Below are 25,610 nucleotides of genomic sequence, written 5' to 3'. Positions count from 1 at the left end.
TGGCTACCGATATTCTTTGTTTGGGATTATGATCATGCCTAATAAAACAGATTATTTATTAAGTGATTATTTATTGAGCCTATATTTACAAAAGTCGATACAGGACGTGAATACTGATTTTTGCCTAGACAACTGTATTGTTAATTTTTGGTGGCCGTTTACACTAATTATATACTTCGGGATTCTTTAACACTACTGTAAAAATTTTGTTTAGTTGAACTCATCTTCCTATAAATCACCCTTCAGGATACAGCACCAATGTCTCCATTCGATGCCTGAACAGACACACATTTCAAAGTTCGTTTTAATAAACAGGTCTAGTAAAGTAGGCAAAATGGCCTCCAATGGGAACAGCTAAAAAAAAAAAAAAAAAAACAGAAAGAAATGGCCAAAAAGCCTCATTTTATGCAGAGAGAGTTGGCTTCGCCTTCAGCAGATGTACTCCAAAGGCCACTAGCTCCAGCTTTTAACTAATCACAGTTCTGCATGTGACAAAAGGTTACAATTAGCTTGTGCTGTTTTAACCTGTGTAATGCACTGAACTATACGGTTTAAAATTTTATGTATATTCTCTAATAGACTCATGAAATCATATCACATATTTCCTGCCTCTCGCAGGCTTTATCTTCACTTGTTCACACTTCTGCATATTCTCATGTCTTGGTGATGTACATACACATATATAAAATTCTCAATTCTGATTGGTCAGAAGGTGTTAACAATAATATTCAATAAGAGCAGATTTGAAAGTAGTATCAGCTGCAGATCAAATCATAGGTTTATATTATGTATTCATTCTACTATATTATGACTTCTGTAGTAACAGTTTAATTCATTGATCTAACAAAGTAGCACTTCTTACCTTAAAAAAAAGTTATGCTGTATAGACAGGTATTTGCTTTAGATCAATCAGCATACAGGCAATTTAACTTCTTAAATCTATAACAATTTTGAGGAAGGAAATATGCATCACTCATTACGGTTAGCTAGTGAGCTTGTTGCTGGCTCTTTCTATGATAAGGGGGTTACAAAAGCCATATACCAGGTTTGTGTTTGGGTAGCATGAGAGAGAGTAAATAGAAATAAAAACCAAATATATTTTTGTGGTCACTGTATATGTCTGTTAGTCTTGATAAAATGAGCAACGCATCTTGTTGGATTTTAAAAAATCTTCGTCAAATAATGCGCTGTTTTGGAGACCCGTTTTGTGACGAAATTGGTGCTGGTATTTGAATCCAATGTCACGCTAATAAGATAAAATTAAAATTTTAATCTAGTGTACTGATGGAAAGCTTAACTTAAACACGGAAAAATATTTTCTTTGTAACTCTTCCCAAATCCACATGAGCGCCAATCAAAAATCACGTCACGCACGCAACATTCTCTGGCCATCTAAGCTACGATCGTTCAGATAGTGTTTAAAAGTCTTTTTTAAAATTAAATAAAAGCCTGCCATTCAGTGTCCTGCAAAAGTATTCATCCCCCTTTGTGTTTGAACTCTTTTGTTGCATTATAAACTGGAATTAAAATGGATTTTGGGGGTGAGTACCATTTGATTTAGACAACATGCCTACCACTTTAAAGGTGCAAATTGTTGTTTTATTGTGTGACAAACAATAATTAAGATGAAAAAACAAATCTGGAATGTATATAGGTATTCACCCCCCCAAAGTAGAACCACCTTTTGCTGCAATTACAGCTGCAAGTCTTTTGGGGTATGTCTCTATTAGCTTAGCACATCTAGCCACTGGGATTTTTGCCCATTCCTCAAGGCAAAACTGCTCCAACTCCTCCAAGTTAGATGGGTTGCGTTGGTGTACAGCAATCTTCAAGTTACGCCACAGATTCTCAATTGGATTGAGGTCTGGCCTTGACGCAGCCATTCCAAGACATTTAAATGTTTCCCTTTAAACCACTCCAGTGTAGCTTTAGCAGTCTGTTTAGGGTCATTGTCCTGCTGGAACATGAACCTTCATCCCAGTCTCAAACCCTACTAAGCAAGCAACATGAAAGCCAAGAAGCACTCCAAACAGGTCAGAGACAAATTTGTGAAGTACAGATCAGGGTTGGGTTATAAAAAAAAATATCCTAAACTCTGAATATCCCAGGGAGCACCATTAAATCCATTATAGCAAAATGGAAAGAATATGTCACCACTACAAACCTGACAAGAGGCGGACACTCACCAAAACTCACAGACCAGGTAAGGAGGGCATTCATCAGAGATGCAACAAAAGACACCAAAGATAACACTGAAGGAGCCACAGCGGAGATGGGAGTATCTGTCCATAGGACCACTTTAAAAGTTGTACATGCCACAGACTGGGGCTTTAAGGAAGAGTGGCCAGAAAATAAGCCATTGCTTAAGAAAACACGTTTGGAGTTTGCCCAACAGCATGTGGCAGACTCCCCAAACACATGGAAGAAGATTCTCTGATCAAATGAGACTAAAATTGATCTTTTTGGCCATCATGGGAAATGGCACAAACCCAACACCCTGAGAACACCATGCTTAGTGAAGCATGGGGGTGGCAGCATCATGCTGTAGGGATATTTTTCATTTGCAGGGACAGGAAAGCTGGATGGCACTAAAGACAAGGCATTTGTCTTTTATTTGGATTTAAATGTACAATTGTAACCCTCCGTCCAACTGTTACGCGCGAGACAGGTGCCTGCTAATTCCTACTCATCAGTGTTAAAACTGAGCTAACTAGGTCATGGGGATCTCCAGACACACTCATTTAATGTCACTGTGTGAGACATCTGGGATACGTGTAATGGCGGCAAGGTAGGTGAAAGTCGTAGTCCGTCTAACAAAATTATGACCGTTACACACCAGTGACTCCTGTAGTTTCAATTCATGATACTTTATTCATAAACTTATTTTTTATTTCTCCAGTTAAACAACAACCTTACAAGGTACATTTTACTGTGTTATCAGTACTCTGGCTCCAATAGTTTTTTCTGGGTAAAATCTACATGAAATTTTGTTAAAATTGTTGGAGCCAATTTATGCATTTCATTTTTTTTCTGCATGATATTTGAAATTCTTTTCTCTCTCTCTCTATTAAGAAGAGTTCCTGTTGTTATTATTATTATTATTTCCCTATGAGAAATTATTACTATTTTTGTCAATCTTTTGCCTAAAAAAAAAAAAAAAAAAAAAAAAAAAAAAAAGTGTCCAGGTTACACGCGTGATGCCAGATTTTCACAGTTTTCACTGTGGTCTCCTGCATAGCACAGTAGGATAATTATCTCCTCCTTATGATGATGTATATACCATGGTACTATAACTATTAATTATAACCCATATTTAAAGCTCTCCTTACAGTTTTAAATTTTGAGTGGCATGTCACAAAATCGAAACCCCTTATCATAGAAAGAGCCTGATAACAAAAGACAACATGGAAGTGTTCATGTTTTTAGACATGGAAGTTCTAATCCCAAACTTGATGTCCCACTTCTGAGGTACAGTACCAGTCAAAAGTTTGGACACCCCCACTCATTCATAGGTTTTTGCTTCCGCCTTGGATTGAAGCCTATAAAGGCACCTGTCTGTATGTTTAACAGAGTTTGGGTGCGTTTACGAATGTAATTGGCGCGCCAGCCTCAGGTAACGATTCCACAGTCACGGTGTGGCACCACTGCATACGGACTATGTGAATGTCATGTTACGGTCAAGCCAGAAAGCCTGCACACCCCTTTCACTTTCTCCATGTTTTATTACGTTACAGACTTATTCTACAATAGACGGAGTTCATTTTTTGTTACAAAATTCTACACAAAATAGCCCATAATGACAAAGTGAAAGCAGGTTTTTAGATATTTGTGCTAATTTATTAAAAATCAAAATGTAAAAGTGTGCACACCCTTTGATATGACACCCAAAAGTGAGCTGAGGTGCATTTTATTTCCACTGATACTGCTTGAGATATTTCTACAACTGAATTGGAGTCCACCTGTGGTAAATTCAATTGATTGAACATTATTGGGGATTGCCAACACCTGCCTATATAAGGTCCCACAATTGACCGTGCATATCAGAGCAAACTCTGACCATGGGGTCAAAGGAATCATCTGCAGACCTCAGAAACAGGATTGTGTCAAGGCATAGATCCAGAGAAGGGTACAGAAAAATTGCTGCAGCTTTACAGGTCCCAAACAGCACAGTGGCCACCATCAGTCGTAAACGGAAGAAGTTTGGAACCACCAAGAATCTTCCTAGACCTGGCCGCCAGGCAAAACTGAGCAATCAGGGAAGACGGGCCTTGGCCAGGGAGGTGAGCAGAAACCCGAGGGTCACTCTGACAGAGCTCCAGCTTATCTTTGTGGAGATGGGAGAACCTTTCAGAAGATGATCAGCCATCCAGGCAGCACTCTACAAATGAGGCCTTTATGGTAGAGTGGCCAGATGGAAGCCACTCCTTAGTAAAAGGCACATGACAGCCCGCTTGGAGTTTGCCAAAAGACACCAAGAGGACTCGCGTCTAGAGGAAACCAGGCACCACTCATCACCTGGCTAATGCCATCCCTACAGTGAAACATGGCAGTGGCAGCATCATGATGTGGGGATGTTTTTCAGCAGCGGGAACGGGGTGACTAGTCCTAATAGAGGGAAAGATGAACGCAGCTAAGTAGACAGAGATCCTTGAAGAAAACCTGCTCCAGCGCGCTCTGGACCTCAGACTGGGACAAAGGTTTACCTTCCAACATGACAACGACTCAAAGCACACAGCCAAGAGAACAAAGAAGTGGCTTTGGAGAAAGTCTGTGACTGTGCTTGAGTGGCCCAGCCAGAGCCCAGACCTGAATCCAATTGAACATCTGTGGAAGGATCTGAAAATGGCTGTGTACCAATGCTCCCCATCCAACTTGATGGAGCTTGCAAGGGTATGCCAAGAGGAATGGGTAAAAATGTCCAGAAACAAGTGTGCCAAGCTCATAGCTTCTTTCCCAAGATGCCTTGAAACTGTAATTGCTGCCAAAGGTGCATCAACCAAGTATTAGGCTAAAGGTATGTAACCCCTAAATAACCTATTTTTGTCAGTAAAATAAAATTGCATATTTTCTAAAAATCTGCTTTCACTTTGTCATGATGGACTATTTTGTGTAGAATTTTGTGACAAAAATGAACTCAATTTATTGTAGAATAAGTCTGTAATGTAATAAAACGTGGAGAAGGTGAAAGGGGTGTGCAGACTTTCTGACTTGACTGTACATAACCCCATTTCGAGATGTTATCCTCCATGACCAAGCAGTCTAGAGCAGTGTCCAGGAAAGGAACAGATTTTGCAATGCTGGTTCAAATCCTGGTGTTAATGTAAAATGCTGAGCTCAGACCTGCACAGGTCTCTAGTTCTTTATTTTGACCATTTTCTACATTGTTGAATAATACAGAAGACATCAGGACTATGAAATAACACATGGAATATACGGTGGTACTTGAAAGTTTGTGAACCCTTTAGAATTTTCTATATTTCTGCATAAATGTGACCTAAAACATCAGATTTTCACACAAGTCCTAAAAGTAGATAAAGAGAACCCAGGTAAACAAATGAGACAAAAATATTATACTTGGTCATTTATTTATTGAGGAAAATGATCCAATATTACATATCTGTGAGTGGCAAAAGTATGTGAACCTTTGCTTTCAGTATCTGGTGTGACCCCCTTGTGCAGCAATAACTGCAACTCAACACTTCCAGTAACTGTTGATCAGTCCTGCACACCGGCTTGGAGGAACTTTAGCCCATTCCTCCGTACAGAACAGCTTCAACTCTGGGATGTTGGTGGGTTTCCTCACATGAACTGCTCGCTTCAGGTGCTTCCACAACATTTCAATTGGATTAAGGTCAGGACTTTGACTTGGCCCTTCCAAAACATTAACTTTATTCTTCTTTAACCATTCTTTGGTAGAATGACTTGTGTGCTTAGGGTCGTTGTCTTGCTGCATGACCCACCTTCTTTTGAGATTCAGTTCATGGATAGATGTCCTGACATTTTCCTTTAGAATTCGCTGGCATAATTCAGAATTCATTGTTCCATTAATGATGGCAAGCCGTCCTGGCCCAGACGCAGAAAAACAGGCCCAAACCACGATACTACCACCACCATGTTTCACAGATGGGATAAGGTTCTTCTGCTGGAATGCAGTGTTTTCCTTTCTCCAAACATAACGCTTCTCATTTAAACCAAAAAGTTCTATTTTGGTCTCATCCATCCACAAAACATTTTTCCAACAGCCTTCTGGCTTGTCCACGTGATCTTTAGCAAACTGCAGACGAGCAGCAATGCTTTTTTGGAGAGCAGTGGCTTTCTCCTTGCAACCCTGCCATGCACACCATTGTTGTTCAGTGTTCTCCTGATGGTGGATTCATGAACATTAACATCGGCCAATGTGAGAGAGGCCTTCAGTTGCTCAGAAGTTACCCTGGGGTCCTCTGTGGCCTTGCTCTTGGCGTGATCTTTGTTGGTTGACCACTCCTGGGGAGGGTAACAATGGTCTTGAATTTCCTCTATTTGTACACAGTCTGTCTGTCTGTGGATTGGTAGAGTCCAAACTCTTTAGAGATGGTTTTGTAACCTTTTCCAGCCTAATGAGCATCAACAACACTTTTTCTGAGGTCCTCAGAAATCTCCTTTCTTTGTACCACGATACACTTCCACAAACATGTGTTGTGAAGATCAGACTTTGATAGATCCCTGTTCTTTAAATAAAACAGGATGCCCACTCACACCTGATTTCAAATCAATGGGATGACAAACACCTGACTCTAATTTCACCTTCAAATTAACTGCTAACCCTAGAGGTTCACATACTTTTGCCACTCAGATATGTAATATTGGATAATTTCTCAATAAATAAGTGACCATATATTTAATATAATATTTTTGCCTCATTTGTTTAACTGGGTTCCCTTTATCTACTTTTAGGACTTGTCTGAAAATCTGATGTTTTAGGTCACATTTATGCAGAAATATAGACAATTCTAAAGGGTTCACAAACTTTCAAGCCCCACTGTATATGGAATTGTGGCAAACAACAACAACAACAACAACAAAAAAAGTGTTTAATAAATGTTTGATATTTTAGATTCTTCAAAGTAGCCAGCGTTTACGTTGACACTTTGTACACTATTGGCGTTATCTTAACCAGCTTCATGAGGTAGTCACCTGGAATGCTTTTCAATTAACAGGTGTGCCTCGTCAAAAGTTAATTCGTGCAATTTCTTGCCTTCATGTATTTGAGATCAAATAGTAAATAATAAAAATACAGTAAACTGCCCTATTCAATGACTGGAGTAATCCATATTATGTCAAGAACTGCTCAACTAAGTAAAGAGAAACGACATCCATCATTACTTTAAGACATGGAGCGTCTTAATTAATAAAAATAAAGAAAAAACATTGAATTAGAAGGCGTGTCCAAACTTTTGACTGCTACTGGAAGTCAAATGCAGCATCCTCAGCCCCCTTCCCTCAAATGAATTCCTGCCAACACTCGACACATTTCTGGTTGGTTTCTGTGTTTCTCAGTAACAAGCTGCACTTTTTCTGTCTTGTGAAGGAAACACTGTTAATATCTGTTATAATGTAAATAAGTAAAACTAACTTTTTTTTGTCACAGATGATCCACCACTTTAAACGTAACTATAAATGGAACAAAAGCATGACATTGTTTATTTATTAAAGAACAAACAAGTAGAACGACACCAATGGGACTAAAGAGGATGTTTCCGCCACGAACACGTCTAGTCCTTCTTATTACTAATTTGCACGCATCAAATACCCTTAAAATACTTCAAACACAAAGGAAGCTAATAGAAGCTCATAGTCCTCATATGATCTTGCTGTGACCCTGAATGGAACAATTCCAAAATCTAATCAGCTCATCTGCTGGTTACAATGATAATTCATACAAACCCTACAACCATTCATCCAGTCGTTCTTGACATATCGCACAAATGAGAATCTCAGATGGACGCACAACCTGAAAACATAATGCCTCTCCCCGCTACGAGCAATGGCATGAAAATTATAATTATCAAGTTGCTTTGGTGTAAGAGGGATTTAAAATAAATAAATAAATAAATTGGGATGTGCACTTCTAGGGAAATAATCAACTTCAGGGTGATAACAGCCGCATCAGACATCGTTATCCAACTCACTGTGTTGCATTACTGATGTAAATAGTGCTGTAAATAGTGATGTATATAGTGATGTAAATAAAAGATAAAACAGAGTTGTGAAATGATATGAAGTTTTGTGAATGACTGGTGAACATATTCATGAGTGAACGACGCAAATGAGTGAAAATACTTTCAACACGAGAAAATAAACTTCATATCTTCGCACCACCATGGAATGTTCTTTATATTATATGGGCACATCCAAAAAAATATGTAATTTAATCAAAATCATTTTAACTTTGAACCGGTTTGCCATTTTGACAACGTGCGCCTAGTCAGCGGTGAAAACACTGGGAGTGAAATATTGGGAATTATACATATGGGCCATTTTCACCATGGAAGAAAAACATGCGTTCTATTCCCTTCTAGTGGGTTTACTGATGGCATGCAATATTGTTATCATATCGCTTATCCTCCATGTATTACACCACTCTCCCCAATGGAGAATGAGCATGCAATATTGTTATAATATTGCACATTGTCAAAACAACATGACGTCACATTTCGGAGCTCATGCGAAGATCCAATGACAAAATTTCTGCTGCGCAAGGGCACAATCATTTCTTTGTTGGCCGGGAGAGAGAGAAGACAGGATTAATTCAGTGCTCGGATTAAGCAATAAAAACAAACAAACAAACAAACAAACGCACTGAACACCCGAAAAGCTACCAAAACTTCATTATATAGTCTTCATGCATTTAATCTGCCACGTTAAATATATGGCAAAACTGGAAAAGAGATACGTTAGAGATGTAAAACTTCTGCACTAATAAATAACTGACAGTTTGTACACAAAAATGGCAACATGTCTTCGGCTCGTTCAACATCATGCTAGCTGAATGGAATATATCTGATAGACCACTCAAAGCCAGCCAATGTTATTTAAATATTATACATACAGAACACTTTTTCAATGGAATAAAACCACGTATTCTGTTCCCATCTAGCGGGTTTCGTTCATTTGGTTTGACAACATGCAATATTGTTATAATCACTTATCCTACGTGTATTACATCACTCTACCCAATAGAGAATGAGTATTGAATATGGTTTATGATACTGCATGGTTACCAAGACAACATGTCCGAGCTGATGCGAATATTCAATGAAAGTTTTCTGCTGCATATGCACAGAACCATTTCTTTGTTCGCTGGGAAACAGAAAGGTGCGTTGAACACCCGAAAGGCTGCCAAAACTTCAATAGATATCCTTCACGCATATTTACAAGCAGTGGTGAACCACTGCTATTAGAGCAGGGACTTCAGCTCAGCCAAAACTTAGCCAGACACCAAAAAAGCAACAGGACAAAGGATTTTACAAGGGATTAGTGGCAGGCGGCTAGGTAGCTCCGTTGTGTGTAGTTGCCGATGTTGATTTTAAAAGTAACTAAGTAAATTACACAGGGAAATGAATACTTAAGTCTGAGTGAAAAAAATACTGTGGCGAGCGTGCGTGGAAGAAGAGTCTGGAGACAGAAATCTTAGTTTCTCAGTGGTTTGCTCTCGATAGCACTGGCTTGACTGCTTTATTAGCATTCGCTAACATGACTGATGAACGCTACACCAGCTGGACGGTTACTTCACTGCTGCGCTGATGGCACCGACTCACAGGTAAGCTAGCACTGGCCTTCGAGAATGCTGATATAAAGACTGTGTGTATGTACTACTCCTAATAATAGCTGGCTTTTTTTTGTGCTATATCAGATATATTCGGGCGGCACGGTGATATAGTGGTTAGCGCTGTCGCCTCACAGCAAGAAGGTCCGGGTTCGAGCCCCATGGCCAGCAAGGGCCTTTCTGTGTGGAGTTTGCATGTCCTCCCCGTGTCCACGTGGGTTTCCTCCGGGTGCTCCGGTTTCCCCCCACAGTCCAAAGACATGCAGGTTAGGTTAACTGGTGACTCTAAATTGACCGTAGGTGTGAATGCGAGTATGAATGGTTGTCTGTGTCTATGTGTCAGCCCTGTGATGACCTGGCAACTTGTCCAGGGTGTACCCCGCCTTTCGCCCGTAGTCAGCTGGGATAGGCTCCAGCTTGCCTGCGACCCTGTAGAACAGGATAAAGCGGCTAGAGATAATGAGATGAGATCAGATATATTCCATTCAGCTAGCATGATACTGAACTTGTCTTCAACTCGTTCAATATCATGCTAGCTGAATGGAATATATCTGATATAGCATGAAAAAAAGCCAGCCATTATTATTTAAATACGTCACTCAGGTCCATGATGTATTTCATATGAAAAATGCGAGTTTTTCAACACGAGAAGATAAACCTCATATCTTCAAGCGATGTGATTTTCTTATGTCGACACATTCACAACCAAAAAGTACCCAAATTTATCAAAACAAGACAATTCATCGATTTCCTCATGAGTGACATACAGTCCCTGTGTCCGAAATCACTTACTACATAGGGGACTATATAGTGAGTTTGCCATTTTGTAGTGCTGTCTGAATATATAGTGAGAATTATTACACCCTATATAGTGCACTCAAAGTATCCCACAATGCATCGTGAAAAGTAGTGTACAACTGATGGTCACTAACCAAGTAATATATACCATCGTGCATTGCAGTTGCGCTGAAAAGTGTGTTGGGGTGAATGGACGGAGGAAGAAACACATCATAAACGGACATTTAAGTACAATTAAAATTAGTAAGAGAATGGAAAATAAGCTAAAACAGAATAAGACAGATAAAATACAAGAATAGAAGTTGCAGTGCAGAGCAAAGAATTAATCAAAAGCCTCAAATTCAATTTAATAAAAGGCAGCCGCAAAGAAGAAAGTATTCAGCCTTGATTTAAAAGAACTGAAAGATGTAGCAGACACAAAGTACTTTGTATTTATTAATGTTGGAGATACGCTCAGTATAATATGGATTTATCACAAAAATACATGCATGCATTTATTATTTTGAAAACCCACCAGCCGACTGATCTGGCACATTTTAATCATGCAACAGTAATGAAATCGTGCGACAGTAATGACGTAAATAACAGCACGGCAGAGTAGTGTCCAAGAGTGTCGTTCCCCCCCCCCCCCATTTTACCAATGAGCTCATTATATAGTGATTCCCTATATAGTGAGTAGTGAATGAGTGAGTGATTTCGGACACAGCACGAGATTTGTCTCACAGTTTTGGATCCCCATGTCCTGGATGTAGCTTGAAAAATACGAGTGGTGTACTTCCCAGTAAAATACTCGTATCTATATAATATATACACAATACAACTAGTGTTTTAATAGAGTCACGGCCAACTCGTACCAAAGTTGCTTCTGATACACATTTTTAAGTCACCCGTATTATCGAGCAACTCAGTGAGACATTCTTTCAAACCTGATCCTATAGACCTTGTTGCATTTTATTCAAAATCTATATAATCTATTGTGGTGCTTTTGCACTAATGATACTTACTACACCAACATGAGTTATCATAATAAACCCAAGTGTACTCTGTTCACTGACCCACAGTCTTGTGCCACATTTTGAAGCGAGTTGTGTAGATTACAGATACAGAGTAAGATGTGGTGTCGATCGCACTTCTATGTTTGGTCCGGTGTGAGATCTAGATCATAAGCATCAGGTTTGTAGGTTGTATCTGGTATTAAACTTACTGCCCAAGAAATGCAAAGCCCAAGTGCTCAGAACACACAGCCTATATCACCTATAGCAATAACGTGCATCTTACATCTATGTCCTCCTGTGTGAATGTCTCGGGATCTTCTCCCATCATGTTGGCCAGATGCCGTTTGCCGATATTGAACTCGTCTATTTGTTTCTTGATGTACTCCTCAGTGAACTTTTCAGGTCCAGCTGCTGCTAGGTTCTTCCTCCATGCAACTGAGGACACACAGATCTGCCTGCAGATCAGCTACAGAGAAAAAAAGAGCATTAAACAATCACTGTAAAATATCACTCCAGTATTTACTCCTAAGGCATTAGTGACTATGATAAATACCTATGGCCACGTTTCACATAAACACAATAAAAGCAGCATTACCAGACACCAAAAAAATAAACAAATTACTATTTGATGTCATTCAGAGTTGCAGCTTTTAAACAGTATTTTCCCAGAATGCACGCATATACACTCACTGGCTACTTTAATAGGAACTTGCTCTTGATTCTAAGATTCCTGTTCTTGGCTGGAATGAGTGGAACCCAATGTGGTCTTCTGCTATTGCATGCTGAGATGCTTTTCTGCTCACCACAGTTGTAAAGAGTGATTATATGGAGTTGCTGTATCCTTTCTGGCAGCTCAAACAAATCTGTGCCGAGTTTCGCAAAAACACCGTAGCACAAAGATCATCGTTAAATGGTAGAGTGAGCAGCATAACGAACACTCGCTCTCCTTGTTGAGATGCTCTTAGTGTTAAGAGGGTTTTGGGAAACCCACCACTGGCCATTTTCCTCCGACCTCTCTTATCAACAAGACGTTTCCACCCACAGAGCTGTCACTCACTCAATGTTTTTTTGTTTTTCGCGCCATTCTGTGTAAGCTCTCGAGACTGTTTGTGAAAATCCCAGGAGATCAGCAGTTTCTGAAATACTCATCTGGCACCAACACACATGCCACAGCGAAAGTCACAAAGATCACAATTTTTCCCCATTCTGATGTTTGCAGTGAACATTAACTGAAGCTCTTGATTTGTATCAAATTTATGCATTGAGCTGCTGTCAAGGGATTGGCTGATTTTAGATAACTGCATAAAACAGCAGGTGGATGGGTGTTCCTAATAAAGTGGCCAGCGAGTGTACATTTGCCATGAAAGTCCTGTTACACTGGATGTTATTCAAACATCCACTGTTCTTTGGGATTCAAACTCCTGATCTCTTAGCTAAACAGAGAATGTTTTTTTTTTTTTCAGGGTCCCCAGCACATGTCCTCCACAAAGGCCTTTAAAGATCTGATGACACGAACATGACTCTATGCAATTTCTTAAATAAACTATACAACATGGCAAACATGTTAGATTTCTGTTATAATTACGTGAAAAGAAGCTGTTGTTACGCAAATATCCAACTTTTAATTGCACAGCGTAAGAAAACTGGGTCCGTGGCTCGAGGCCATGCTGTGACGTCAGCGGAAGAACACGCTGCGGTTCACTGGCTGTTCTACTCTGGTTCTACTCAATGGAAATGGCGCATGAAAACGCCGGTGAACTCTAGTGCTAGCTCTTCCTCTTCTGGGAGTCTAGAATTGTGTTGAGTGGGATAGATCGGAAGAATCTAGTGATGACGAACACGGGTGTATCCAACCGTACAGGTTTGAACCTGTTACTGTGCACCAATCTGAGAGCGACTCCGACTCCGAGATGGACAGCGGACAGGCAGACAGCCCAGCATTGACGAACACCACAAGGTTGGATAACAAGGATTGGTAGGTCAACCCGTATTTGTTCAAAATGTTACGGAATCAATATTTTAATATTGTGTATTGTTGTCTTGCATGTGTAAAACACTGCTTATATCATGTAAGCCGTATGCTACACTGAATACATAGTTCCTAATGGAGCATGCAAATGGTTAACATAAGCTTACGACTATGCCTGATCCGTAATAGCCTGGCTAACGTGACTTCAAAGCTCTCCGAGCTATTGGTCTGGCCAAGATATTAAGCCCAATCGTTTCCCAGAGCCCGTGGTTGACCCGCCTCCCTGAAATGCCTCAGTTTGCTACTGGTCGAAGCCAGAAAAGGCTGTGACGAAGCTTAAACCAATCACATCACTCTTTCCTCTGATGTATGCAACGCGACGGGGCTAACTGGTAGATTAAACTCTTACCGAAGCCAGTCGGGAGCAAGGCGAAAACATCCTTCCTTTCAATAAATACCTCCAGGGCTGCTCTTTGCTCCGTTTTCAATGAGAACTTCCCGTTGAATGCTTTCAATACAGCATCTATGCGTAATAGATGCGGAAGCGTGAATGAAGCGCTTCCGGCATAGATTCTGTAAACAATCTATGGCTTCCGGTCGCAGTTCTACTACATCAGTGCCTTGAACACGCCTCTACCCAGGGCCGTTGGAGATGCTCAGAGTTGATTGGTTCCCGATTTTTCGGGAGCTTGGAAGAGCTGTAGATAGCTTGCCTGGCCAGACTCGCAACAGGCCCTCGTGTTGCATCACGCTTAGGATGGGCGGGCCCAGGCTAGATCCGTGATACATTTAGGATAATATTGGCAGGCAAGTCTTCTAGTTTATGGCTTCTTAGTTTTATCCTTGAATGAAGCAAAATATCCAGGCGACTGCTGGATCCGGCATAGCTACTAGTAGACCCCCTCCGGAATACTGTAGGCACTGCTGATGGTAGTAACACACGTTTGTGCTGAACTGCACACCCAAGAGATTCTTTTAAGCTGGAAAGGGTGTCAAAACAATCCAAATCGAAGTGTTCAGAGCACAGGACGGATGTTGGTGAGGGCTCCCACTTGTCACGAGTGCGCCTGACTTGCTTCACCCACTTCACATGCACCTCGGGATCTCTGGGAAACTTGAATAAACTTACCCCATCCTTGGGGACTCCCTAAAGTGAATGACGCATGAAATGGAATGACGAATGACAGCTAGTGATTTGAACAATAAATGGTCCCTTGTCATTCAGATTCTTATAAATGGAATAACGATTGAAATGTAGGTGGAATGACATGCTTTCAGCTCATGAAATGGAATGACACTGTTTAAGTGGAATGACATACTTTTAGGTTATGTTATCAGTGATATCACCTTTTACAAATGGAATGACAGCGTTTCCAGGTGGAATGACATACTTTAAGCTAATGTTATCAGTGATATCCCCTTTTACAAATGGAATGACAGTGTTTTTAGGTGGAATGACATACTTTGAGGCAATGTTATCAGTGATATCACCTATAACCTAACAACAATGTCATTCCATTTGTTAATTTGATATCACTGATAACATTGCCTCAAAGTATGTCATTCCACCTAGAAACCTTATCATTCCATTTGTAAAAGGTGATATCACTGACAACATTAGCTCAAAGTCAGTCAAGTCAATACATATAGAAACCCTGTCATTCCATTTGTAAAAGCTGATATCCCACCAAGCACCCACTTATCTTATCCTAGGGAGGTCTAAAACTAAAGATTTCAATCGTTATTCAATTTGTAAGAATCTGAATGACAAGGGACCATTTATTGTTCAAATTTACTACCTGTCATTCGTCATTCCATTTCATGCGTCATTCACTTTAGGGAGTCCTCATCCTTGTGGGTTTTGGAGCAAAAGCCGGCAACACAACGCGAAGGCATAATAACTATAATGTATAATAATACTAATAATGACAAACTGAACACCTGTCGCATCAACAACAAACTGGTAAGTGAGGAGGAAGATTCTTTCGATGACGTCATATAGCCCTCCTCCTCATTCGTCTCCTGGGTGCTGCAGCCCCGTCAAATTTGCCCAAATAGCCGCGTTTTTCATCATAACTTGTAAAATAGGTGCCTTCGTGAATTAATATATGGATCATCGGGAATTATTTTTTATGTTATAAAACATCGCCAAAGATGTCAAAAACGTGTCATCAGATCAGACAAAATGTAAGCTCTGTTTTAAACCCACTGTGTGAACGTAGGGGCTTTTACACATATTTTCCTGCACGTCTTATTTTTCCAAAATATTTTTATCTAAATTATTTAGTTATTAAGCTAGAAGTATTTACGTTATATGTTAATATGATAACATTTAAAAGCCTTTTTTAAAACTCAAACTTTATTAAAACCAGCTTTGTCTTGTTGCCCAGCTATAGCACAAGGGCAACACGGGCTGCGTCTAAAACCGCAAATAAGAGCACTACACAGGACGCCAGAATCCAATGCGGTTTTGCACGATTCTGCCATACTATCTAGTGTTGATGTATCCGCTTTGGGATGTGACCCGTCATCTGCAAGTTTCACCGCTAACCAGCACTACAGCAAGAGATAAGCCAAAACAAGTTTAGCTCTAAGAATTAACATAAGATAGAAGAAGCGTTTTTACCTGTCGATTCATGTGTGGCGAAGAAATAAATAAGTTCCAGCTGCATTTGCCACATTTTGAGAAAACGGTCCTCACTGCTCTACTACTGGACGCAGCCATGTTGATTACAAGCGGTAACTATTTCACCGGAACTAGTCGTTCGGATTTTGATTACGCCACTTCCGTTTGCTATTTTCCCCTTCCCATTAGCGTTTAAACTTTTAGGTATTAGCTTGGGCATGACTTTGCAATTTTTTTGAGCACAGAGTCATTAGTTAGTTTAAATTTACATTTTAAAAACAGTACATTTGTATTAAAACGACCCTTACAGAGTTATGTTTTATACTCAGTTACAAAAATATGTTTTCTGCCCTTGTTTTTCTCCAAAGCATTGCTGTTTGTCTGTCTTTGATTAAACCTGAATCAATAAATAGTATTTATGTTAATAAAAAGGTATTAGAGTCAGGGACCACTCTAAATATAAAACTAGAAGGGCACTTGGTAGAGCACATACCTCCACCAAGCCACATAGGATTTGCATCAAAATCTAATCAATTGTTCGTTGGCCCATGGCCCATCTTTCCTCAAAATTTAATTAAAATCATTCCACTACTTTTTGAGTTATGTTGGGAAAAGTCCAAAAAAAAAAAAAAAAAAATCCTGGATCTACACACACACTGTGGGAAAGTCAAGTTTATTTTTATAGCGCTTTTAACAATAGACATTGTCGCAAAGCAGCTTTACAGAATTTAAATGACTTTAAACATGAGCTAATTTTATCCCCAATGAGCAAGCCTGTGGCGACGGTGGCAAGGGAAAACTCCCTCAGACGATATGAGGAAGAAACCTCGAGAGGAACCAGACTCAAAAGGGAACCCATGATTATAGCATTTTAACATGAAGTCAGTTTCGTTGATGTTATAAACTCTTCATTGATGGAAACTTGAGTGCAAAACTGTTCATGACAACTGCAGTCCTAAAGTTAGCAAGTTAACTGTCAGCCACAAAAGCATTACTGCAAGTGTCCAGAGCATCTTCCAAGTGTGACTTTCAGCTGTCCATATGGGTAGGGTTGCCAACCGTCCCGCATTGTCCGGGACATCACGATTTATGGGCAATTTTGATTTGTCCCTTCAGGGACAGCTCCAGTCCCATATTCCAATCACAGCCTCGTCGTGCCAAAACTCATGCAAACTCACGGTTGTAGTAGTGACGGACCGGTGTGTGTGTGTGTGTGTGTGGACTGGCCACTGGTGAGTGGTATCGTGCAAAATGAGCAGTGAACCTGCAAAGAAAAAAAGACTTTGTAGCTAATAATAAAGAGTGGGAAGCCAAAAGGCCATGGGTTAAAGCAGTCGCCGACGATGCAAAGAAAGCGTTTTGTACAGTATGCTGCCGAGAACTATCCATTAGCCATGGTGGTGAGAATGATTTAACTCGCCATGAATGTAGTGTACAGACCTACTTTCCTATGTGGACTAATACATCACAGCACAGCCTATGTTGTCATGTGTGTATGGATATGTATTGCACTTGTTCGGCAGTTGCATAGTAAAGAAAAGGTTCAAATCAAGACTCAGTCTCGGACCCTTATTGACTTACGTAGTTGTTAAAGAAAAACAACAAATTGGCGACGAGCATGACCTCACTTACATTTGGAAGTCACCGACTGCACTGACAGTTACGGGAGACTGTGGAGCTCTGACGGAGGGGAGAGAACAGCGAGCGGCCGAACCAAACGAGGCTAGCAGCTAATGACTAAGTCCTGAAAGCATACGATGGTGAGTGAAAACAACATGTCTTTTGATGGGAAAATAGAAGCATTTGACAGCACAACTGAAGACTGGGAGACATATATAGAGAGAGTTGAACTTTACTTCACCGCAAATGATGTGGAAGAGGAAAAGAAAGTTGCCACTCTCCTCAGTTTAATGGGTGCTAAAACGTACAACCTCCTCAGAAACTTGTTAGCCCCTGACAAGCCCGCCTCAAAGTCATTCCAAATCATTGTCAACACATTAAAGAATCACCTGAACCCAAAGCCCATTGTACCATAATAGCGGAGAGATTCCGTTTCCACAATAGAAACCAGTCCAAAGATGAAAGCATCTCAGACTACATTGCTGAGCTGCGTAAACTATCACAGTTCTGTGAATTTGGAGCTGGACTTTCTGATGCACTTCGTGATAGACTGGTGTGTGGTATGCACTGTCAAAGCACACAAAAAAGATTATTATCAGAGAAAGATCTCACATTGGAGAGAGCACTGTCTATAGCTGTTTCAATGGAGACAGCTGCTAAAGATGCATTGGAGCTGCAGAAAAAGAGTGTGGACAGTGGCATACACAAAATATCAATGAACAGACATGAAAGGAGGGAGCAAAAGTGCTACAGATGTGGAAAAGCTTCACATGATGCAAATGACTGTTGGTTTAAAGACAAAAACTGCAGAAAGTGTAACAAACCCGGTCACATCGAGAGAGTGTGCAGACAAAAATTAAAGGGCAAGCATGGACATACTCAAAGATCAAACCATGATAAGAAGCCAAAGTACAAAGGCAAACATGTGCATAATGTGGATGCGTGTGAAAATGAATCAACATCGGAGTCTGACACAAATGGACTGGCTTGCTTAGAGCTACACAGTGTAACTGAGGATGAAAACAGGGAAGTAATTTGGGTCACCCCGGATGTGGCTGGTGTGAAGCTGAACATGGAACTAGACACAGGATCAGCCCTGTCTGTCATTTCAAACACAGACTACAAAAGACTGTTCCCCAAACTACAGCTGTTAAAGACATCCGTGCGGCTTAAGACTTACACTGGTGAAAAGGTACATCCACAAGGGAAACTTAATGTGACTGTAACATATAGAGGAGTGACACAGCAGCTGATGTTATATGTGCTGAAAAGAGGAGGGCCACCACTGTTCGGACGTGAATGGTTGAGGAAGATCAAATTAGATTGGCACACTATTAAAGCTTTACGTCTGGCACCAAAAGACAATAGTGGTCCTCATAACGCCACATTTAGACTGTCACAACTAATCAACACCCATGAGAAAGTGTTTGCAGAGGGGATCAGCACACTTAAACGGATAAAGGCCAGAGTTGAGCTGGATAATGAGGTGTCTCCAAAATTTCACAAAGCCCGCCCAGTGCCATATGCACTACATCCAAAGGTGGAAGCAGAACTTCAGAGTTTGGTGGAATCTGGAATATTATCACAAGTAGAATGGAGTGAGTGCGCTACGCCCATCATACCAGTGACTAAAAAGGGGAAGACTGACAGTGTTTGTATATGTGGAGATTTTAAAGTAAGCATCAACCCAGTGCTGCGTACTGTGCAGTATCCACTACCCCGTATTGAGGACATCTTTGCATCACTGGCAGGTGGGGAGAAGTTTTCAAAGATTGACCTAACTCAAGCCTACCTACAGATGGAGGTGGAGGAAACAAGCAGGAAATTCCTCACCATAAATACTTACAAAGGACTGTTTCAATACAATAGGCTTGTATTTGGTGTCGCATCAGCCCCTGCAATCTGGCAAAGAGCAATGGATCAAGTCCTTCAAGATATACCTGGTACACAGTGTTACCTTGATGACATCATCGTGACAGGGAAAAATGATAAAGAACATCTAGAAAACCTCAGCAAGGTTCTCAACAGGCTGAGTGAGTATGGCCTACGTGCAAAGAAAAGTAAATGTGAGTTTTTCAAAAACGAAATCTCTTACTGTGGACACATCATTGATAAACAGGGCTTGCACAAGTCACTGGAGAAAGTTGAAGCCATATTGCAAGCACCAAGACCAGAGAACGTGTCACAGCTCAGGTCATATCTAGGTCTTGTGAACTACTACCACAAATTCCTTCCAAAATTAGCCATGACACTGCATCCACTTAACGTACTGCTGCAAACTGGAACAAAATGGAAGTGGTCTAAAGAATGTGACAGAGCATTCCAAAAAACAAAGAGACTGATAACATCTGACAAACTACTTACCCACTATGACCCGACACAGCCTATAAGGCTGGCCTGCGATGCTAGCCCTTATGGAATTGGTTGTGTTCTGTCACATATGATGAAAGATGGAAGTGAGCGCCCCGTAGCTTTTGCCTCTAGATCTCTGACAAAGGCAGAACAAAATTATGCACAGATTGACCGAGAGGCCCTTAGTCTTGTGTGGGGTATCAAAAAGTTTCACCATTACCTCTATGGTCAAAGTTTACACTCATTACAGACCACCAGCCCCTCGTATCTATCTTCAATCCTCGAAAAGGGATCCCAGTGATGTCAGCGACCCACTTACAGCGTTGGGCACTTTTCTTAGGAGCCCATTCATATGACATTGAATTTAAAGGAACTAAACAACACAGCAACACTGACGGCTTGTCACGCCTGCCACTGTTAACAACAGCAGGTAGACTAGTGGCAAAATCTGAAAAGAGGCCTAGAAATCACTTTAGGGAGGACGGAATGTTAGCTTGTGGCACCTATGTTAGGTGGTTAATATGACCCTTAATGGACACATTTTTGGTGGATGCCACTTGAATTAGGCTTTTAATAATTTTCTATGTGGAAAAACATAATTACCACCCCAAGTAATTTTTTGGTCAATTTGATCAACGAAAAAATTGGGGGGTACCCATAATTTTACTTCTCCCATTTCATTTTTGCTGCTTTTCTCTTGGCAGAAAATACATAGGTCAGTGTTCATGGTTGAAATTTCACTGCAAAGTGATGGTCTTGATCGTTCACACTCCTCAAATGTACTGCTTGAAGGGAGGCTGCTTTCATATTTTTTTTTAAGTCGTGCTATTTTGTCAGAGCTTGTAAATGTTGAATAACAGTCTTTGTGATAAAGGATGTCGGTTTCTTCATCTACATCACTATTTTGAATCCTTTCTATGGTGTGGAAATTGTCCACGTCGTTGTACTTTTTGCGTTCCGCTGCAGCTTGACGAACTCGTTCAAATCCAGTGTCTCCAAGTTTTCTTGTGTCCTTTTTCAGGTTTTTTCTCTGACAGAACAGACACAGATCCCAGTCAGAAGTAGTGTCAGAACTTCTCTTTTGGCTATACATGACAGATTCCATCGTGCTTGTTTAGCATTTGTCACAATATCCTGCCAAAGAAAAGCACATATTCAGAAATTGTGCTATTTTATATTTATCCTTACCCTAAGCTTATCCTAAGTGAAAATTGACTTAATTAAGAGTCAGTGGTATCCATGGTTCATGAAGCAACTGTCATCTATGTTTACTCCAGACAAAGCAAGATTAATCATAATTTTACAATCTGCAGGGTACCTGGTGAAAGAGAGATGTTACAATACTTAACTAAATTAAGAATGACTTGTTTTGGTTTCCGTTCAATCATTCCAGTCTGTTACCATGAATAACAAGATACATATCATAAAATAGAGAAATATTGTTTATAAGTTTCATATATAGTGGGTGTATATACATAATAAATACGTTTATCACTTTAGAAATCATAAAAGATTTTGTGTGGTCGCCTTAATTTTCCATTGACAAAATCTGTTGAACTGATGCAGGTGGACTGTCGCAGTATAGCTTATTATGCAATCCATCTTATTCAAGTTTACAAGGCATTTTCGTATTCTGGGAGCATTGAGGTTCCATTTGACATGCTTAAATATGTGGTATTGGTGCATTGGGTGTAGTGAAGATATTTAGAAATAAAAGCAGAAATACATGTAGTTTGATTGAAATTAGTTAGTTTCATTTTTTCAACACAATGTTTGATGAATCTCATACCTCCTTCTGAAACATGTATATCTGACTGTTATATTTAAAAAAAGCTCTTTTTATCAGCTTTCATACAATATGAGTCGTTAACATATGCCATTTTTTATTTCTGACATGGGAGAAGATACATTAGGAGTAACCCTTATTTTTCAGCCAACAAAACTGGCCGAAAATTGAGTGGGGTGGTGGCCATTAAGTTTTTGGTGTAAAACAATTTTTAGAAAGCCTACTTTAGGTGGCATCCACACTAAATGAGTTCAGTAGGGGCCATATTAACCCCCTGACATGGATGCCACAAGCTAACATTCCGTCCTCCCTTAAGTGAAATTTGGAAATTTGGCCACCAGTCTAAGGGGGAAACATCTCTCCAGACCCAGCGGAGGTGTTTCATACAACAGTGATTGCCTGTGACAAATGCTGAAATACAGAGACAAACCAGAAATGACCTCACACTGTCCAAGGTGTATGAAATAACAGTGCGTGGATGGCCAGCACATGGAGATCCCATGTTTCCTGAGTTTTCAACCAGACGAGACCAGCTCTCTGTGTATCAGGGAACCTTGCTGTGTGGCTCCTGTGTCGTAGTTCCTCCAAAACTTTGAATCAGGGTGTTACAGACTCTCCATGAAGGACACCTTGGTACAGTGAAGATGAAAAGTCTAGCCCGAAGCCATGTCTGGTGGCCCAGTATAGATAAACAAATCGAGAACCTTGCCAAATGCTGCTCAGGATGCCAAAAGGTCCAAAACGCACCCCCACAAGTACCACTTCATCCTTGGGAGTGGCCTTCGTTGCCATGGCAATGGGTGCATATTGATTTTGCTGGACCATTCATGAACTCTATGTTCCTGATCGCTGTTGATGCTCATTCTAAGTGGCCAGAGGTTATTAGGATGAAGTCAACGACATCTGAAAAAACTATAAGTGCTCTCAGAACCATCTTTGCCAGGAATGGCCTGCCAGAACAGATTGTCAGCGATAATGCATCACAGTTCACCTCAGAAGAATTCAGACTGTTTATGAAGAGAAATGGCATCAAACATTTTACATCAGCACCTCATCACCCAGCAACAAATGGCTTAGCCGAAAGATTTGTACAGACATTCAAAAGGTCCATTAAAGCTATGGAAAAAAACGACATTTCTCTCCAGCACAAGGTGGACAATTTCCTCTTCGCCTACAGAACCTCTCTCCACTCGACGACGACCAAAACACCTGCCATGCTCATGCTGAACAGAAACCTCAAATCTCGCATTGACCTTCTGAAACCAAATCTGTGGAGGGACATGCAAAATAGACAGTTCAGTCACCTTCCTTATAAAGACTCAAGAGACTTTCAGATAAGACAGGAGGTCCTGGCACGTGACTACAGAATTGACAAGTGGACCCCTGGCAAGATAGCCACAAGGACAGAACCGCTGACATACACCGTTGATGTAGGTGAGCAAACATGGAGACGTCATGTGGATCAGATCCTGGATACACAACCAAAGAATGACACTTCATCATCTCCAGACGTCCCCGGCAGTGACATTCAAACTCCTGCCACTAGCACACCATCTGCAACAGAGATCCTTGCTTCAGACAAAATCTCTACTACTACCCCAAAGCCTACAACACAGGTTCAGAGGCGTTACCCAGAAAGGCACAGAACGCCCCCAAAGAGACTGGACTTATAAATGTTCATATTATTCAACACAGGGAATTGTTAAAACTAAAATAGGGCTAAATCTTTATTTGATGTGTTTCATAAATGAAGGTGCTGTTTTGTTATGCCCTTAAAGTGCTGATGACACGAACATGACTCTATGCAATTTCTTAAATAAACTATACAACATGGCAAACATGTTAGATTTCTGTTATAATTACGTGAAAAGAAGCTGTTGTTATGCGAATATCCAACTTTTAATTGCACAGCGCAAGAAAACTGGGTCCGTGGCTCGTGGCCATGTTGTGATGTCAGCAGAAGAACACGCTGCGGTTCACTGGCTGTTCTACTCTGGTTCTACTCAATGGAAATGGCACATGAAAACGCCAGTGAACTCTCTAGTGCTAGCTCTTCCTCTTCTGGGAGTCTAGAATTGTGTTGATCTCTTCCGAATAGAATCTATGATAGCCTACCCTCTTTACCCTTTGCCTCTCGTTGCTAGGCGGCAGTTACATGAAAGCTGCAAGCTTTCACAAACAAATACATGACTGATATCACGCCAACTTTATGATTACATTTATGATTATCATGTAGAATCTATAGCTCTACGTACCTTTATCTTATGTCATTTCACAACACATGTTCTGACAGGAGGACTGTCTTTGGATCCGGCATAGCTATTAGTAGACCCCCTCCGGAATACTGGCAGTGTTGCCAGATTGGGAGATTTCCCGCCCAGTTGGGCGGTTTCAAGTGCATTTTTTGGTGGGTTTTGAACATATTTTGGGCTATGGGTAAATGACGTTTAAGGGTAAATGACGTTTTCCAGCCCAAAATGTGTTCAAAACCCACCAAAAAATGCACTTGAAACCGCCCAACTGGGCGGGAAATCTCCCAATCTGGCAACACTGTGTAGGCACTGCTGATGGTAGTAACACACGTTTGTGCTGAACTGAACACCCAAGAGATTCTTTTAAGCTGGGAAGGGTGTCAAAACAATCCAAATCGAAGTGTTCAGAGCACAGGACGGATGTTGGTGAGGGCTCCCACTTGTCACGAGTGCGCCTGACTTGCTTCACCCACTTCGCATGCAGCTTGGGATCTCTGGGAAACTTGAATAAACTTACCCCATCCTTGTGGGTTTTGGAGCAAAAGCCAGCAACACAACGTGAAGGCATAATAACTATATATATAATAATGTATAATAATGTCTAATAAAAATACTAATAATGATAAACTGAACACCTGTCGCATCAACAACAAACTGGTAAGTTAGGAGGAAGGTTCTTTCGCTGACGTCATATAGCTCCTCCTCCTCCTCCGTCTCCTGGGTGCTGCAGCCCTGTCAAATTTGCCCAAATAGCCGCGTTTTTCATCATAACTTGTAAAATAGGCGCCTTCGTGAATTAATATATGGATCATCGGGAATTAGTTTTTATGTTATAAAACATCGCCAAAGATGTCAAAAACGTGTCATCAGCACTTTCAGTGTTTATCTAAAGGTGGAGGAAGTGTAGTGTACAGACCTACTTTCCTATGCGGACTAATACATCACAGCGCAGCCTATGTTGTCATGTGCGTATGGATATGTATTGCACTTGTTCGGCAGTTGTATAGTAAAGAAACGGTTCAAATCAAGACTCAGACTCAGACCCTCGTTGACTTATGTAGTTGTTAAAGAAACACAATAATGAAGCCTCAGACATTCACAAAAAGGCTGTGCTAGTGAAAGGAGCAAGCAACATTGGTACATTCTTTGCCGCATCTACAGCAGAAATCGACAAAATTGCCGCAAGTGAGGTAGCTTATGTATACCATACCATCAACCACGGTCTTAGCTATAACAGCACTGACTGCACTGTTAAGTTAAATGGGACTTTATTTCAAGATTCATGTGTTGCTAAGAATATGCACTTGGGCAGAATCAATGCTGAGATGATCACCATGAATGTTTTAGGACCAAGCACAGTGGGGAAAGTTCTGTCTAACCTTTCTCCAGCCAAAGGTGAGCCTGTCT

General features: G+C 40.7%; 1 protein-coding gene and 1 pseudogene across 1 annotated transcript in view; one reads left to right on the top strand and one right to left on the bottom strand.

Annotated features, from left to right (window-relative positions):
* Positions 1–16,311, bottom strand: part of mrps9 (mitochondrial ribosomal protein S9) — a 57,452-nt gene extending 41,141 nt beyond the window's left edge. Inside the window, exons 1-2 of the mRNA XM_060918171.1 lie at positions 16,194–16,311; positions 11,882–12,064 (exon numbers count right to left, since the gene is read on the bottom strand). Coding sequence (XP_060774154.1) covers positions 11,882–12,064; positions 16,194–16,292 — 282 coding nt within the window. The 5' untranslated portion in view covers positions 16,293–16,311. The remainder of the gene's footprint in view (positions 1–11,881; positions 12,065–16,193) is intronic.
* Positions 16,312–19,728: 3,417 nt separating this feature from the next.
* On the top strand, positions 19,729–23,624 carry LOC132884232 (uncharacterized protein K02A2.6-like; annotated as a pseudogene).
* The last annotated feature ends 1,986 nt before the right edge of the window (positions 23,625–25,610 follow it).

The sequence above is a fragment of the Neoarius graeffei genome, chromosome 4 (assembly GCF_027579695.1).
Source record: "Neoarius graeffei isolate fNeoGra1 chromosome 4, fNeoGra1.pri, whole genome shotgun sequence".
NCBI classification, from domain to species: Eukaryota; Metazoa; Chordata; class Actinopteri; order Siluriformes; family Ariidae; genus Neoarius; species Neoarius graeffei.
This window is presented reverse-complemented; position numbering and strand designations above follow the sequence as displayed.